The sequence below is a fragment of the Triturus cristatus genome, chromosome 3_2 (genome assembly GCF_964204655.1).
Source record: "Triturus cristatus chromosome 3_2, aTriCri1.1, whole genome shotgun sequence".
NCBI classification, from domain to species: Eukaryota; Metazoa; Chordata; class Amphibia; order Caudata; family Salamandridae; genus Triturus; species Triturus cristatus.
The window spans coordinates 165,162,790-165,179,034 of NC_140584.1; the positions used below are offsets into that span (position 1 = coordinate 165,162,790).

Genomic DNA, 16,245 nt, shown 5'->3' on the forward strand with positions numbered 1-16,245 from the left:
TTCCACTCGCTCATTTATCCCAAACCCCATACCACTACTATGATCCCCAAAATAACCATTTCTATACTCTCCCCTACTCTACCCCTCCTTGCATCTTATGACACCCCTTTTACTCTACCGATCCCCCAAAACAAGCCTTTCTAAACTCTTCCCCTCCACATCCCTTTTTACTCATCCATAGCCTCCTCCTACTGCTAAGACCTCCAAAACAAACAAAAAAAGTCTAAATCCTTCACTCTTCTATCCATCCACTATCCTTTTCAATCAAATAAACAGACTAACATTTTCACTTCTCAAATTTAATATTTCACTATACTAATTCACCACTAATCCTTTATGGGTTCCAGAGGAGCATGCTACTCACCCAAAAAGTGCTTCAATACCTCATCAGGGGTAGCAAGCACTATATAAATGCAAACCTTTTTCCCTCTTCTATCCCTCCGCTACCCTTCTCTATCCAAATAACTGAATAACATATCCACCACTCAAATTACTTTCATATTTCACTATACTAATTTTCAACATTAATCCTTTATGGGTTCCGAAGTAGCGTGCTACTCCCCAAAAAAGCACTTCAACACCCCATCAGGGGTAACAAGTGCTATATAAACACAAACCTTTTTTTCCCTCTTCTATCCTTCCGCTAACCTTCTGAATCCAAATAACTGACTAACCTATCCACCACCCAAATTACTTCCATATTTCACTCTACTATTTCAACACTAATCCTTAATGGGTTCCGGGGTAGCGTGCTACTTGCCAAAATAGCGCTTCGACGCCTCGTCAGGGGGAGTAAGCACTATATAAATGCAATTACAATACTGTACAATGCAATCTCCCCTGATGGTAGGGCACACGGCGCGGGCTGGATAAGCTGGACTGTTCCGAGGCTGTTGGCCACTGTATGGTCTGGATGAGCCTGTTCCAAACGAGGCTGGTGAACACTATGTATTTGGGAGATTTATATAGCTCTACACGGACTGCTCTGTATATGTAGGATGAGCATCTTGCTAAACACTAAATAATTGGGGGTACTAATATAACCCTAACGGGAATGCTCTGTGTGGGCGGGAGGAACTTGTATCACCATGGCTAGTTGGTAGTCTGACTTGGATAACTTGTTAGTGAATACAGCATGCATTGGACAACTTTCTCTTCATTGACTGTGCCACTTACGGCTTGGATGAGCTGGTATTTTGAATGCTAGTAAACAATGATGTAAGTTGAGCCAGTGTTTTTGTGCCATGGTTCCCGAGTACTGTTTGCATTACTTTACTTTTTTTTGTGCCCTTCAGTTCCAGCCATGATCACCTCGCATCCCAATACCACTATTGCCATCAAAGGCCAGACGAAGGAGCTGAACTGTACAGCCCGGGGAGAGCGCCCTATTATCATCCGCTGGGAAAAGGGAGACACAGTCATTGACCCTGACCGCAACATGAGATACGCCATCTTCACCAAGGACAACAGTGATGAGGTCATCTCCACGCTAAAGGTGAGGAGCTTCCGATCACAAGGTTTGGAAAAGCCAAATGCCATACATATAACGTGGAGTAACCCAATGGTAACTAAAAACGGTAGCAATGAGATTCAGAGAAATGTAATGTGAGATAAACATTGTTAATAAAATGACGTTGGAGTGAGAGTATGTGCATCATAAACAAGCCATTAACCATTGCCTTCTTGGAACTAAAATGTAATTTTTCTTGTCTCCAGTTGAAGCCAGCGGACCGTGGAGACTCTGTGTTTTTCTCATGCCATGCAATCAACTCATATGGCGAGGACCGTGGACTGATCCAGCTGACCGTTCAAGGTAAAGTCAACTTCTCTAGTAATGCACACATTCCTAGGTAAAAAGAGAAAGGTGTCTGGGATACAAGGACAGGTCCACATATATTGTCCTCAAGGGCACACATGCTTAATGACCGTGAGGCATGAATGGAACCCCAGAATCTTCCTCTCCAGAAGTGAATTGTGTTGCAAGACAAAGGTTGTTGATCATACACATTCCTCTCTTCCCCACTTTTCTGTTACAGAACCCCCTGACCCTCCAGAACTAGAGATCCGTGAGGTGAAAGCACGAAGTATGAACCTTCGCTGGACTCAGCGGTTCGATGGCAACAGCATAATCACCGGCTTTGACATTGAGTACAAGAACAAGTCAGGTAATGGTGCCTACCGATTTACTCTTGAGATTGAGAAAATGCCTGGCACCTTAGACTCCCTTGCAGGATTCCATTTTGAATAGAAGTGTCCTTCACTTTAATGCTGAGTATAGTCATAAGTCAGATGATGGGCTATGATTTTCGCTTTAGAGTACAAGTCAACTAATGCAGTCTTTTATCTTGACCTTTGCCAAAAGATCAAGTTGACAAATGAGAACAACATACTTTAACTTAACTTACCGACAAGAACCAGTTAGGTTATGGTGATAATGATAAAAAAAACTGAGTGCACATACAAACTAAGCAATATACCTGACAGTGTCAATTTTAGGAAGTAGTGCCCTTGAACTCAACGTCAAGTAAAAAATCATCTCCTTTAATGTTGCCCGAGATCTCAACATTGAATATGAGAAGAAGTTAGACAATGGCAGTCTAGATCTCAATGTCGAGGACAAGAACAAGTCAGATGTGGCACTTGAGATCTCAATGTCGAGTACAAGAAGAAGTAAGGCCTGGCACTCGATATCTCAATGTCGAGTACAAGAACAAGTTAGACGTGGCACTCGAGATCTCAATGTCGAGTACAAGTTGGATGGTAGTGCCTTTGTAATGCATCAAAAACAAGAACATTAGTTAATGACACATGAGATCTTGACATAGAGTACAATTACAAATGAGGTCATATTTATGGCACTTAACATGTCAATTATGAAAACATTTTAGGAAATAGTGCCCATGAAGTCAATGTCAAGTACAATAACATGACATTTAATGGCCTCTTAACCCCAAAGCAGAGTACAAAATGAAATCAAGATGTGATACTTGCACTCTTAAGGTTGCTTACAAGAACCAGGTAATTGTGTCCATGAACTTGACGGCAAATCTATGAACATGCCAAGTAACTGTACTTGTGATCACAACAGGGCATACAAGTACAAACTAGACAATACCACCCACCATTCCTGTGACAAGTACAAGAACTGTACATTACGTAGTATCCATGAACTCGTATCAAGCAAAAGAACATCTCGTTTAGTACGGTTATACACCTACAATTCCAAAATCGAGTACAAGGAAGCGCTAGGTTAGGGCACCTACAACTGCAGTATCAACAGAAGAACAAATTAGGTAGTCCCATGAACTCAATGTGTTTTACCTCTCACAATCCAAGAAGAAGTTGTGCGAGGGGACACTGGACCTCCATATTGAATACAAGAAGTCAGATTATTGGTGCCTGCATGTTACAGCCTGATATGTACAAGAAAAGAAATTGGGTAATAGTGGCGTGCTTCAACATGTAGTATAAAGATATGGAATGCAATACACAGAAGACAGTATGAAGCTGAAGAACTGGAAGATGACCCTTTGTTACTTCCATGGTGACCTCATCATTCCTCAGACTTTACCATGGGCCCACTGTTGTATACCCCAATGATAGATGACCATGAACTTTATATGGAGCCCCCATCACTGAACTCCCACTTAATTCCCCCCTCTGCGCACAAGACAGGTGTATTTGCTGTATCTCTGCCATCTTGACCCCTGTGAATACTTTTGCTGGTACCTGCCCTGGTTCTCAGCCTCATGCAATCTTTTTTTCTAGACTCTTGGGATTTCAAACAGGCTACCCGTAATGTCTCCCCAACCATCAACCAGGCGAACATCGTGGACCTGCACCCGGCCCTGGTGTACAGCATCCGCATGTACTCCTTCAACAAGATTGGACAGAGTGGGCCCAGTAAGGAGGTGACCATCAGTACCGAGGAAGCAGGTGAGATACCCGAAAAGCTGCACGCACGCCTCCTGTCTGTGGGTGCCTTGGTAGACATAGGCTAGTTTAAGTCAACTTACCCTATAGAGACGCACATTGGTCGGGTCTTTTACTCACACAACCCTTGCACATTATTCTCCTTCTTGTGCCCAGTCTGCTGTGGCACAGGCTGTTGGCCCCATGCCACAAATTAACAGGAGTGGCTCTGTCTGAGGTAAGCAGGGACTGAGTACATGCTGACTTTTGTGTTCCGGGGATGGTGGAGACCCAAGATTGGGAGATTGGGAATTAGTGCAATGTTGAACTAGAATACCTGTGTTCAACATGTGGTGCCATTCACATGCATCATAGCCTGTTGCCCTGGAGGTCTAGCGTATCATGTGGCCTTCAAGATGGTTCTGCCTGCTCCTTACTGGAGCTGTGAAGTGTCTTCTTGTTCCTGTGGCTGAAGTGTAACCTGAGACTCCTTGAACTGGAGTGTCGCCTTCCTCTGGAGTGCGGCACTTGAAACTGGGTCTTAGCCTGTGGTTCCTGGGTCTGGAGGGTGGCCTTTGACTAGAGTGTGCAGGGCCTGGGCCGGTGTAGCTCCTGGGCCTGGAGTGTAGCTTTTGGCTGGAGTTAAGATCCTGTAGCTGGTGCGGCCTGTGGCCCCTGAGGCTGAGGGTGGTCTGGAGCTCCTGGGTCTGGAGTGCAGCCTCTAGCGCTGGAGTATGGTCTGGGGTTCCGGGCGAGAGAGGGCAGCCAGTGGCCCACTCGTGGAACTGAGGAGAGGGTCTTGGACACATGATAGGGGGACTAGAGCACAAAGGGGGGTATTTTTGACAACTTGCTAAATATTGATGCTATAAAGTGAGTCTCACACCTTTAAAGATACTGCACACTGATAACACATATCCTCATAGCCTCACAGACATGCCACACTATCACAGCCGCAGTGTCACAGACACTCACAACCTCATTGATAATGAAACTCTCATTGCTACTCTGATACTTGTTCTGTCACTGATACCCTCACACATACTCACTCACTCACTCACTCACTAATATTTGTACGACCCTACCCCACGCTCTGATACCCATGCTATCACTGACGCTTTCCCAACCTTACTGATACTGTCACGCCTTGGGAGATACCTATACTATCGCAGATACTGCCACTCCCTCACGGATATTCACGCTAACACCAGTGCTCTCAAAACCTCACAGAGGCCCTCTCCAAAACTCATAGCATCCCTGATAGGCACACACTCCCACAAATATTCAGTTAGCTACTCAAATGCTGATGGATACTCACACCGTCACCGATGCTCTCTCCTTCAAACTCTTACATCCTTGCTGATTCTCACACATTCACGGATACTCTCAAACTCTCACCGAAGTTCATGCTGCTAGTGATACTCTCATATTTACAGGTACTCTCAAATCCTCACTAACGCTCATATTATCAGTAATATTCTCACAGCCTTCAGAATACTCAAAGCTATGGCTGATGCTCAAACTCTCACGTTCTTAGATACTCCCACCACCGGTTACTTTTGTATTTGGGAGGGGATGTGGCCTTGCTGACTGAGCTGCCATCGCGGGCGCTGGGGATCAGGGTTCGAGTCTCGGCGTCGGCTCAACAGCCTGTGATTATGGGCAAATCACTTAATCTCCCCGTGCCCATGGAGAGTGCCTGGATACCCTCACGGGTGATAAGCACCACCATATAAATCTGCACATTTAATTTCATATAGTTTAATCCTCACCAATACCGAAATTCAGCTTTCTACTCTGATACTCACAATCTCATTGTTTCACTCACACCAGCACAGATGTGGTCACCCATACCCCACACCCTGTTGGATACTCTTACCATCAGGTGTACTTTCACGTCCTCACAGGTACCCTCGCGTCCTCACAGATACTGCCACATCTTCATCAGTGCTCTTAGAGTAATGATATTCTCACACTTTTAGAGCTGCTCAAAATGTGAGTGGTACTCCTATCTTTACAAATACTGTCATACTCGTGCATATACCCTCACACGCAGGTGCTCAAACTCTCAGATACTTCCAGACTGTCAAGGGTACTGAAACCCTCATTGTTACTACCAGATACTCATACCATTACTTGCACACCCTTATGGATAGTATCACACTCGGAGATACTTGTACCATCATTGACACTCTCACGCACTCAGTTGTACTCAAGCACTCTCAGATGTGCCCACTCTCACTGACGCTCCTATCCTGTCTGATACTCATACTGTCATTGATACTCCCACACTCTTACAGATACGCTCACATGCACGCCCTTACCAGTGCTCGGACGTTTTAAGGCCTAAGCAAAGTGGGAAATTGCCCAGGGCCTCCCCCTTCCAAGGAGCCCCCTGGAAAAGTAAACTTTGTCTCCCCCACAGCCTACTCCAGCCTCTTGTATCTCTTTGCCAATGTCATTTTAATGATTTGTGCCGCTCGTGGAAAGGCATATTTCAGCTTTTTTTGAGTGGCCCTCATTTCTGAAAGTTTGTTTAGCAGCATGCAGGCTTGAATTCATTGAATTCAGAGAAAATGGGTAATCAAATCCAAAGTTCTTCCTAACAGGGCAGTCCAAAATATGTTTTGCCCGGGGCCATACATATTCTTAATGACACTGCCTATACTCACGTTAATATTCTCACTTCCTCATAAATACACCCTGACAGATACTTGTATAGCCATTAATACTCTGACACCCTCCCATGCAGCCTCATCAGTCCTCATCCTAGCATACACTCGCATACACTCACACCTTCAGATTGAATCACATCCTCACAGGTGCGCTCACATCCACGCAGACCTATAATTCTTGCTCATCAGCTGGAGCCTTGGAAAAGTGTTCAGTGACCCTAGGTGGGAAAGCAGTGGTGCTATTCAAATGTGTGGGGAGATGTTGGCATGCCCAAGACCTGAGCCAACAGCCACTCATGTAAGAGTGTTGGCCAAGTCACTGTTTTTCTATAGCCAGTGCCAACTGCACATTTTGTCCTTGTTTTTTGTTACCTGTAAGAACACCAGCGAATACGCATTTCCTCTTCTATCCTACAGCCCCTGATGGGCCCCCCATGGATGTGACCTTGGTGCCAGTGACATCTCAGAGTATCCAGGTGACGTGGAAGGTAAGCACTGCACGAGAATGCAGCATTCACATCCAGGTATTACAAATCAAACTCACTTACATGGTCGTTATTTTGAAAATCTGGTATGGAGCGGACCCTTCTAGACCGAGCTTGGACACCCCAGGCCTACGCGATGAAACATGGGGGGCTGCTAGAATGGGATGGCAAAACTAGGAGGCGAGATGAGGCCTGTTCATGTAGGATCTAACAGTGCATTTTACCAAAACTAGACAGCCACTCGGACTGTTTCATTTGTTGGCAATAAATTCCTATTTCTGCCTGCTCTAGAAGCGTCATGTGGCCAAGGGCACAACAGGGAGATCGCAGAAGGCCACTGTCGGGCACCACAGTTTGTCACGGAGAGTCGCCAGACTGCTGCGGCCAATAAAAGCCCCCACTCTCTTCATGCAGCCTTGCCTGTGGCTTGGGCTGATAATTAGGGGCAGCCCACAGCGCGTGAGGTGGGGGGGAGGGGACACCCAACCACACACAAACACCCCAACCTCCAGGGCCCTCGAACTTCAGGCCCCCTTATTCAGACAGAGGTCCTTGACTAGCAGTAAAAATACGATACAAGAAACACAGGGGGCCATCTCGTTGGGGCGTGGTGGGGGGGGGGGGGGTCGGTAATTGATGTCCATTATTCCCGCCTAAACTCCAGGGTGGTTACTGTGTTGCAGATTGCAGGAGAGCTGTGAAATAATGCGGAATATATAGTGCGTTGTTACCGCCAACACTTATCTGGTCGAAAATCGAAGCACTTCGCTCCAATCTCGGTCAAGTAAAAATCTATACCAATTAGAGTCGCACTTCTATTTCCCCCCGCACCTGTGTAATGAAAGATAAAAGCCTTATAAAGGCAGATCTCTGCGAGGGAACAACACGCCGATGTGCTGTGGGTCCGGGGGTGTTCATCGTCGCCGAAGGCCGGATTAATGAGGAGTCCTGCTCCGGCGAGGGCTCCGCCACTTCAGAGCCCTCGGGCGCGATGCATCACTCTGACTTTACGAGATACATTTGCAATCAGTCTTATTGATCCGCGCGCGCGCGCTCTCGACGTGCGCCGGCTGGATTTAGACGTGCACTTGGGGGTTGTCCCGTCTGCGGAGAAATATCGCGCACTTGTCACGCTCGCGAAATTCATCTTTACGTGTCTCTCACTTCAGTTTTATTTATGGTAAACGTCTCAGAGGATGTTGTGCGAGCGTCTCTCTGCGCATGGGCAGAACCAGGACCTGGCATTGGGGTGGATTCCTGAGCAGGACAAGTTATTTATATCAGTGATGTAACGAAAAATGATGGCCCCTATCCTCAACAAATTTGCCCAGTCACTCTCATATCTTACAGGTATTGAGGGTTCCTGGACCGAATATGAAACCCCCTGAAGCGTGGGGGCTACCCCACGTTCCACGTTCTACTGGTGCCTGCGTTACGTTCCTGATTTACAGTTAAGAACTATGTGTTGGCATCCACAGTGAGGCCTGGGCGTTAAATTCCGCTCTGCTATCGGAGTTTGCAGAGTTTTTCCTATTCCACGTAGTGTGCGGAGTTCCGAAAAACTCTACTCCGCAGAGCGGAGTTTTGTCCTCACTTGCACTCAGCAATGTTAAGTTGGCGAGCATGAGCGAGGATCATCTTACTCCAGACCACCTTCCGGCGAGATTACTCTACGTTGGCAGTCTCGGATGGTCACTGCCACTCAAGTATAACGTACTCGAGCTGCAGAAAGAAGCATCACCCTCTTGCACTGCATGAGGTGCGGTTTGCACTGATTATGACAAACACCAAGCACAAAATTCATGCACGAACGGCGTGGCATAACAAACTCACATAGTGCATTTGAGTTTTAGTTAACTTCATGGACTCCGTGTAGTTCTGTGTAGCAGAACTTCGCAAACTGTGCTCAGGCCTATCCAGAGTATCGTTGCATTAGGGGAAATGAGACCTCTGGTGTATGGACCTGCTGCGGAGCTCATGTGGAACACAGTCCCCTCAACATGACCAGCCTTGGGGGCACACTTTATTTCAAAGCAATCTCAAAACTTGAAACTTGCTTCCTTTTTTCAGCATACAAAATGGAGATCAGATTGTCTTATGGCAACAGACTTGGCACATTTTCCTGACTGGTACTGAGATATACATTACTCCAACACTTCAGGACCTCTAGTTTCTTCAGTACACAATATATATCAATATGATACATTCTTACAGTGTTTAACTTGAGTAGGTGGTGTCCGGTGCTTAGCACCAGCACTTAAGACAGTCTACAACATGGCGCTGATTGTCTAATTTAGAGATGAGCACAACAGCAGTTGTTTATTAATTCAATATACAGAAAAAATACCTAATACCTGTCGGCCAAGCCATTCTCTTAACTTTGGGGCCCTGTAATAGTCTGAATTGGCACACTTGCAGGAGTATGATGGTTAGTAGTTGTGCTGGTAATGTCATTGACAGCGCTTGGGCGCAATGGGTGGTGCAAGCTGCAGTGGCCAGGGCCTTGGCCCTTATTTTGTTTCAAATGAAGCGCTGCATTTTCGGTATAGTCTGTGGGTGAAGCCGGGTCTGGTGGCTCAGTGGACTAAAGCTGCCACTGCAGGGGGCCTGTGTTCGACCTCATGGTCACAGGTTCAAATCCCGGCGGGTCCACTCAGCCTTTCATCCATCTGAGGACGATAAAATGAGTACCGTTGAGTTGGGTAACAATAAACATCTGTTATTCAGCGCCAGGACACTTACGGGTAATCGTGCGCTTTACAAATACACCTGGTATGTTATGTTTATGTTATGGTGGGAGTTGGTCATACTGTGAGTTCAAACACCTAGAAAAGTATTGAAACTGGTACACTGATGGACAGGATTGAATGTATAGTTCTAGTTCGGTCAGAGTTTCCATTTTTGTTTTGCTAATAACTATGGCGCAGTTTGACAAATCTTCAAGAAACTTTGCAAAAAAAAGTTCATCCACCTCAACTTCCCACTGTGCGCAGTCAAAACCTATGCTCAGTGAGGGAGCGGAGTGAGTACGATAAGAAAAACCCAGAGATTCACAGACAAAAGCAAAGGTCCTAGTAATATTATAGTTAGGTACGGTAATAGGACCGTTTTTAATGTAAAAAAAAGTCCTGGAAAATCACTGTAAAAAGCAAAGGTTAAAGTGGCGCTATAGTGAAGTATGGTAAATAGGATTCGCTTTACTGTACCTGTTTTGTAAAGAGCAAAGATTGCACTGCTAATGCTTGAGTTGCATATGTCTTTTGATAGGGAAAGTTTGTGCTGTTGTTGCCCTGGCTATTTCTGTCTTCTGAAAGGGGAAGCTTGTTCTATTTCTGCCCAAGGTTCACGTACCTGTTGTGCGAAGAAAGGTCATTTCCACTGCTATTGCTCCATCTTATGAAACAAAAACAAAAGATAGCTTGAATGTAGTTGCATAGCATGCCCTATAAACCAGGGAATATTTCACAATATTTGATGTGCGCTACAGCTACCTGTAGTCTTGAGGAAGGTACCTTGACCCAGTAGGGGCTATATTCTAGCACCGAAGTATGTTGACACAAAAGAGAAGGAGGGTCCATAGCTCCAGCCTCCCATTATTACTCTTGTGTTAGGAAGCCACTGGTAAAAGCTGTTAATGGCTCACTCGCACATCATTTTAACATAGTCCTGACATTTTAACAATGGATAAAGTTTGACTGAAGGAATAGGGCCTCAACAAAAGTGGGCATCCCGTATCTAGGAGACTGTACAACCAGTTAACGGCAGCACTGTCAGATGCTTCCTCGTGCTAGATGTGGAAGCGCACCGCCCTAGGTAGGTGAGGGTTCATCATTTTATTTGAGTACATGAGCGTGCGGTTAAGAGGTTAGGATATTTATTCTGGGCGTTTTCTCTTTGTAAGTATGTCTATCTACAGAAGCGTTAAGGATGGGTGGTGGGCGCACTCGTGATTTTAGACAATAGACGAAATTTTACCGGTAAGCGTGCAATATTGCCTTATGCTTGCGTGGCACGTGGTATGAAGGAAAGGGGGTGGCCTAGTATGAAGTTTACTAGGACTGCAATATGCACAGCTCTGAAATTTTTCAAACATTTAATTCATTTTGCATCAAAATAAACAATGATCATATACAATTTTTCCATATGAATTTGCACAAAATACATAATTATTCAATGTGTATACATTTATACAGTGATAGACACAAGTAACTGATTGCGTAACTTTTCAAACACCCAATGCATTTCGGGACATTTGTGGTCCCTTCGTCAGGGGTAAACTGTTGGAGAAGAAAGGAGAGTATATATCAAAATCTGCACGTTGCGTGAACAGAAGGTCGTATTTTTTAACTTAAAATAGGTATACGATACCTTTCCATAGTTCGCATGAGTTACATGTTCGTGTTTCTAAGGAAAAAGTTCAAAACAATGGAGATGTGAGAAAGACTAATCTCACTATTGATTAGTGATGATAAATAATGCAAGGAACCCCGATATCGTACCTGATCAGTTGTATCATTTTACACGATGTTCATGTTGCAACGTAAAAAAATCTGCAGGAATAAAAACTATGTGTTAACTACGCTGTATGAAACACTATGTCTGGATACGCTCAGTGCTTAAAGCGGAGCTCACCTTGTTGATGAAAATTCAGGTGGCGGTAAGTAACCGTTACTAAAGCTGAGTGTTGCTGATCTGGAAATAAAGGACAAAACCTTATAATCCAGTCAAATCTGCTAGTGAAAACCCATAGAAATGGGGCCAAAAAGTAGAATGTGCTTACCGATTCAGAAAAACGTTCGTAGAGCGGTGTGTTTCCTCGAGCGCCCTCGATCGAGGTTGGTAGCTCGTCAGTTTCAGGTGAGTAAATAGTCACGCTGCGAGCGTGAGCTTGGGAACTAAAAAAAGACTATGAGGAAACATAGTCGGGAAGAAAGACTCAAGTGCTGCTCGTAAGATCGATACGAGTCTAAAAAATCTATTAATTTTTCTATGGGGTGTGTATGTGATCTTCATTGGAAATTAAATATAATAAGAATCATTGTTGAATAATTCGGCTAATTTACAAAATTGAGTAAAAGCACCGTGGGCGTGCTTGTCGTGCGCGGGTCGTTTGCCGATAAAGTTATGAAAAACAAACCTAAACGGTTGTAGTTGGTGAATGTGATTATGGATGATGAAGTTTGATGGATAAAGTTATATAATCGCCAGGATTTACATTACCTGGCTTCATAGAATAGTATAAATAAACATAGTTTACACAATGGACTTCAACAACAATATATCAATTCAAAACGTAATCTGATGTTGCAGGTCGTATAAATTATCTGATCATTTACAGCGTCAACAATTTAATACAGAACATCATCATGAACAAAAAACAAATTCTGTAGTCCTTTACTAAGGAGGTTCAGACAAAGGGAACTAATGTATGTTGGAATTTACGTATGTGTAATGTCAGGTAGGAGATAAACGTGGGTAGAATGCATTCTAGGTGGGAGTGCTTTCTAGTTTGAGTCGGGATCCCAAAGCGGAATGCGAGTATCAAATATGAGTATTGTTTTTTTAGAGAAAACAAGCCATCTCAAATTTATCATTGAGTCCGTGCGGGGTAAGAGTTTTCAACTTCTTTATCCAAAATGCCTCTCTTTGTAAGAGGTACTTTGAATTGTCACGATCTGTGTGTTTTGGTACTTCTTCGATGATTTGGAATTTCAGTTGGGCAATTTGATGTCGTGATTCCTCCCAATGTGTCGCTATACTGGACGTCGTGCTTTTGGTGCGTATTTTGCTTTTATGTTCCGTCAATCTGATTTTCATTTTCCTCTCAGTTTTGCCGACGTATAGTAGCCCACAGGGGCATTTGATGGTGTAAATGACATTTTCCGAATTGCATGTTGTGCTGCTGTGAATTTTGATTTTTTGACCCGTTGATGGATGCAGTAAAGTATCACCTGTAATTACATTATTACAGTGTGTGCAGTTCCAGCATTTTTGTGTGCCTTTACTTGGTTCAAGAGTCCTTGTTGGTTTTTGTTTTTTGGATAGTAATTCCTTCAAGTTTTGGGCTCTTGTGAAGGCGAATAATGGTTTTTCTTTGAAGAGATTTTTGAAGTCAGTTTCTAATTGGAGTAAGTTCCAATGCTTGTTGATAGTTTGTTTGATCTTCCTGGATGCTGTAGAATATTTAGAAACAAAAACTGTACGTGTGCTTGTCTCTTTTGGGACTTTCTTCAATAATTCTTCACGAGGTCGGATCTTGACTTTGTTGAGTTGTTCTGTGAGGAGTTTCTCAGGATACCCTCTGTCTACGTAATTCTTTATTTGTTGGTGCCATGTGGATTCACATGCCCTGTCTGTGGAAGAGATTCTTTTAGTTCGCAAAAATTGGGAAACTGGTAAATTCCGAATCAACGAAGGAGGATGAAAACTGCTGAAGAGCAGAGCATTATTTCTGTCTGTAGGTTTTTTGTGCACACTCGTTTGTATTTCGCCTTGTTCAATGTCAACCCATACATCTAAAAATGCGATTGATTTGCGGCTTATTGTGTGAGTGAATTGAATTCGAGGGTCTATCAAGTTGAGTGTCCGTATGTTGTTGATAAGTTCTGGTTCTGACTGGTTCCAAATGAGGAAGATGTCGTCTATGAAACGTTTGAAGAATATGAGACCTTCTTTCCATGTAAGGTCCCGGAGGATGTAATCGTTTTCAAATTTTGCTATATACGTGTTAGCGTATGCGGGCGCTCCTGGAAAACCCATAGATGTTCCATTTAATTGTATGTAAAACTTTTCATCCCAGCAGAAGTAACTGTTTTGTAAACAAAACTCTAGCAATTGTAGAATGAAGTGTTTGGGTATTCGTGTATTTTCTTGTTGCAATAGAGCCCATTCTACTGCTTCAATTCCGCTGGCGTGTGGTATCGAGGTGTATAATGCTACTACATCTATAGTGCATAAAATCCAATTTTCTGTGTTTAGGTGTTTAATCATTTGTAGATTTCTCAGGAAGTCCGTGGTATCTTCAATATAAGTATCCCAGTTCTGGACAAATGACTGCAAAAATATATCGATGAACCTGCCTGGTTTTTCAAATATTGAATCACATCCAGAAACGATAGGTCTAAATGGAGGATCCATCAGATTTTTGTGGATCTTTGGTAGTAGGTAAATCTTTGGTCTCCTTGGGAAATCAGTCCGAAGATATTTTTTGGTTGATGAGTCAATCCAATTAAATTCTTCCGCTTTGTCCAGCATGAGATTGAGATTGTTAGAAATTTCCTTTGTGGGGTCTTTGTCAAGTTTTCCGTAGGTAGCTTCATTAGTGATGTGTTCAAGAACTTTCCTTTGGTAGTGCTCGGAATTCATGATTACTAATCCTCCCCCTTTATCTGCTTTCGATATTGTGATCATTGAGTTTCTCGCTAATGTAGTTAAAGCCCTTTTTTCGGCTCTGCTCAAGTTTTTGATTTTGTTGGAATATTGTATCTTTTTTAGACCTTGTTGTACCAGTAATTCGAATGTGTCCAGAGTTTTGTGAGACACTGGAGCGACGAAAGTGCTTTTGGGTTTAAAGGTTGGAAGTGTTGGATCTGTAGTAGAATTGTCCGTTGGATCTTGAGGACAAATGTTTGTGAAAAAATTACGGAGTCTCAAGACTCTCATGAATTTATAAAGAGCTACTTCTGTTTCTAATTCTGTGCTGTTGTAGGTGCTTACAAAGGACATTCCTTTGTTCAGTACATTTTCTTCAAACAATGTTAATTTTAAGGAAGAGATGTTTATGATGAGGCTTTTGTTTGGCTCCTCAGGCCCTTTTTGCTTTTGTCTTAGTCCTTTTCCTCTCCTTGTTTTTCGATACCGCTGGTTGTTTTGGTTTGGCTCTTGTCTGGGGGTCTCCCTTGCTCTCTGCTGGAGTCCAAAAAAGACGATGAAGAACCAGATGTACTGGGTATTACACTTGGTGAACCTTCTGCTGGCGCTTTAGTCGTGGTTTTTGAGCTGGTGCTAGCTATCTACAGAAGCGTGCAACAGTCCTTTCACTGCCTTGATACTGTTTTAGCTACCATTGTTGCATTGGTCCTGTATGTGCGCCAGAATTGTGTCTTGCATCTCCTGCTACTGCCACCTATCCTTTACTTACTCACTGCCGCTGTCCATGTTTAACATTTGTTGAATTGTAAATTTCGGTGTACTACCCAAAATACAAATCAATTTTGCATTGACACCGCTTGTTTTAATGGATGATATGAAAGAAGGCTTGAACCCTCACAGAATATGTGAGCACAGTTTACTTTTGGTTTTTCATGTGAAGCAAGCGCGTTTTGAAATGGACTAGACTACTTTGTAAAATTTGAAAACAGCTGACAAGTTGCTCCATGTAAAGTATAACAATTCGCCAGACTTTAACTAACAGCACTTTGCATACTGGTGGACTGAGTCAATGATGACAGTGTTAAAAGCAATACTCAAAGCACCACAATGCGACAATGCTGTATTCCGAAAAGGCAGGAATGGCTGATGGTATCATTTGTCATTCTGCCACTTGGCAGGTTTGTGAAATGCAAAATCAAATTCAGTCCCTGGCCTTCTGCCTATTTTTCTTGTATGCATTCAATGGTTAAACAGCTCAGTAGGTGAGAGAGCAGAGATAACCTTTCAAATGCAGATGGGAGCATCTCACAGCTAATACGATCAAAATAATACTCCCTGGAAAAGTAAACAGTCTGCCCAAAAGCCTTAATTTACCAGCACAATGAAAGCAATAGAAGCTGAAGGTTTTGTAAGACACTCTTAAGGAACGAAAAACGATGTGCTGGTGCCCCTCTTTGTGAGTCTCATGTGCTGGTGCCCCTCTTTGTGAGTCCCATGTGCTGGTGCCCCTCTTTGTGAGTCTCATGTGCTGGTGCCCCTCTTTGTGAGTCTCATGTGCTGGTGCCCCTCTTTGTGAGTCCCATGTGCTGGTGCCCCTTTTCCAGAGTCGACTCCGGGCCTAGAAGTTGGTGTGATTTAAAGCTGGCTCTGGTGGCTCAGTGAACTAATGCATCCACCGCATGATCTGTTTGACCTCATGGTCACAGGCTAACATCCCGGCAGGTCCACTCAGTTTTTCATTCTTCCAAGGTTGATAAATTGTCTACCATTGAGTTGGGTGACAGTAAATATATGTTATTCAG

The 16,245-nt window shown here is 43.7% G+C and overlaps 1 protein-coding gene across 4 annotated transcripts in view; it reads left to right on the plus strand.

Moving 5' to 3' along the window:
- The window catches only part of DSCAML1 (DS cell adhesion molecule like 1), a 504,760-nt gene that overhangs the window by 345,555 nt on the left and 142,960 nt on the right, over nucleotides 1-16,245 (plus strand). For all 4 annotated transcript variants that reach the window (XM_085647435.1, XM_085647434.1, XM_085647436.1 and 1 more), the window contains exons 12-16: nucleotides 1,296-1,495; nucleotides 1,717-1,813; nucleotides 2,037-2,165; nucleotides 3,769-3,936; nucleotides 7,005-7,075. In XM_085647435.1, the coding sequence (XP_085503561.1) occupies nucleotides 1,296-1,495; nucleotides 1,717-1,813; nucleotides 2,037-2,165; nucleotides 3,769-3,936; nucleotides 7,005-7,075 (665 nt within the window). The remainder of the gene's footprint in view (nucleotides 1-1,295; nucleotides 1,496-1,716; nucleotides 1,814-2,036; nucleotides 2,166-3,768; nucleotides 3,937-7,004; nucleotides 7,076-16,245) is intronic.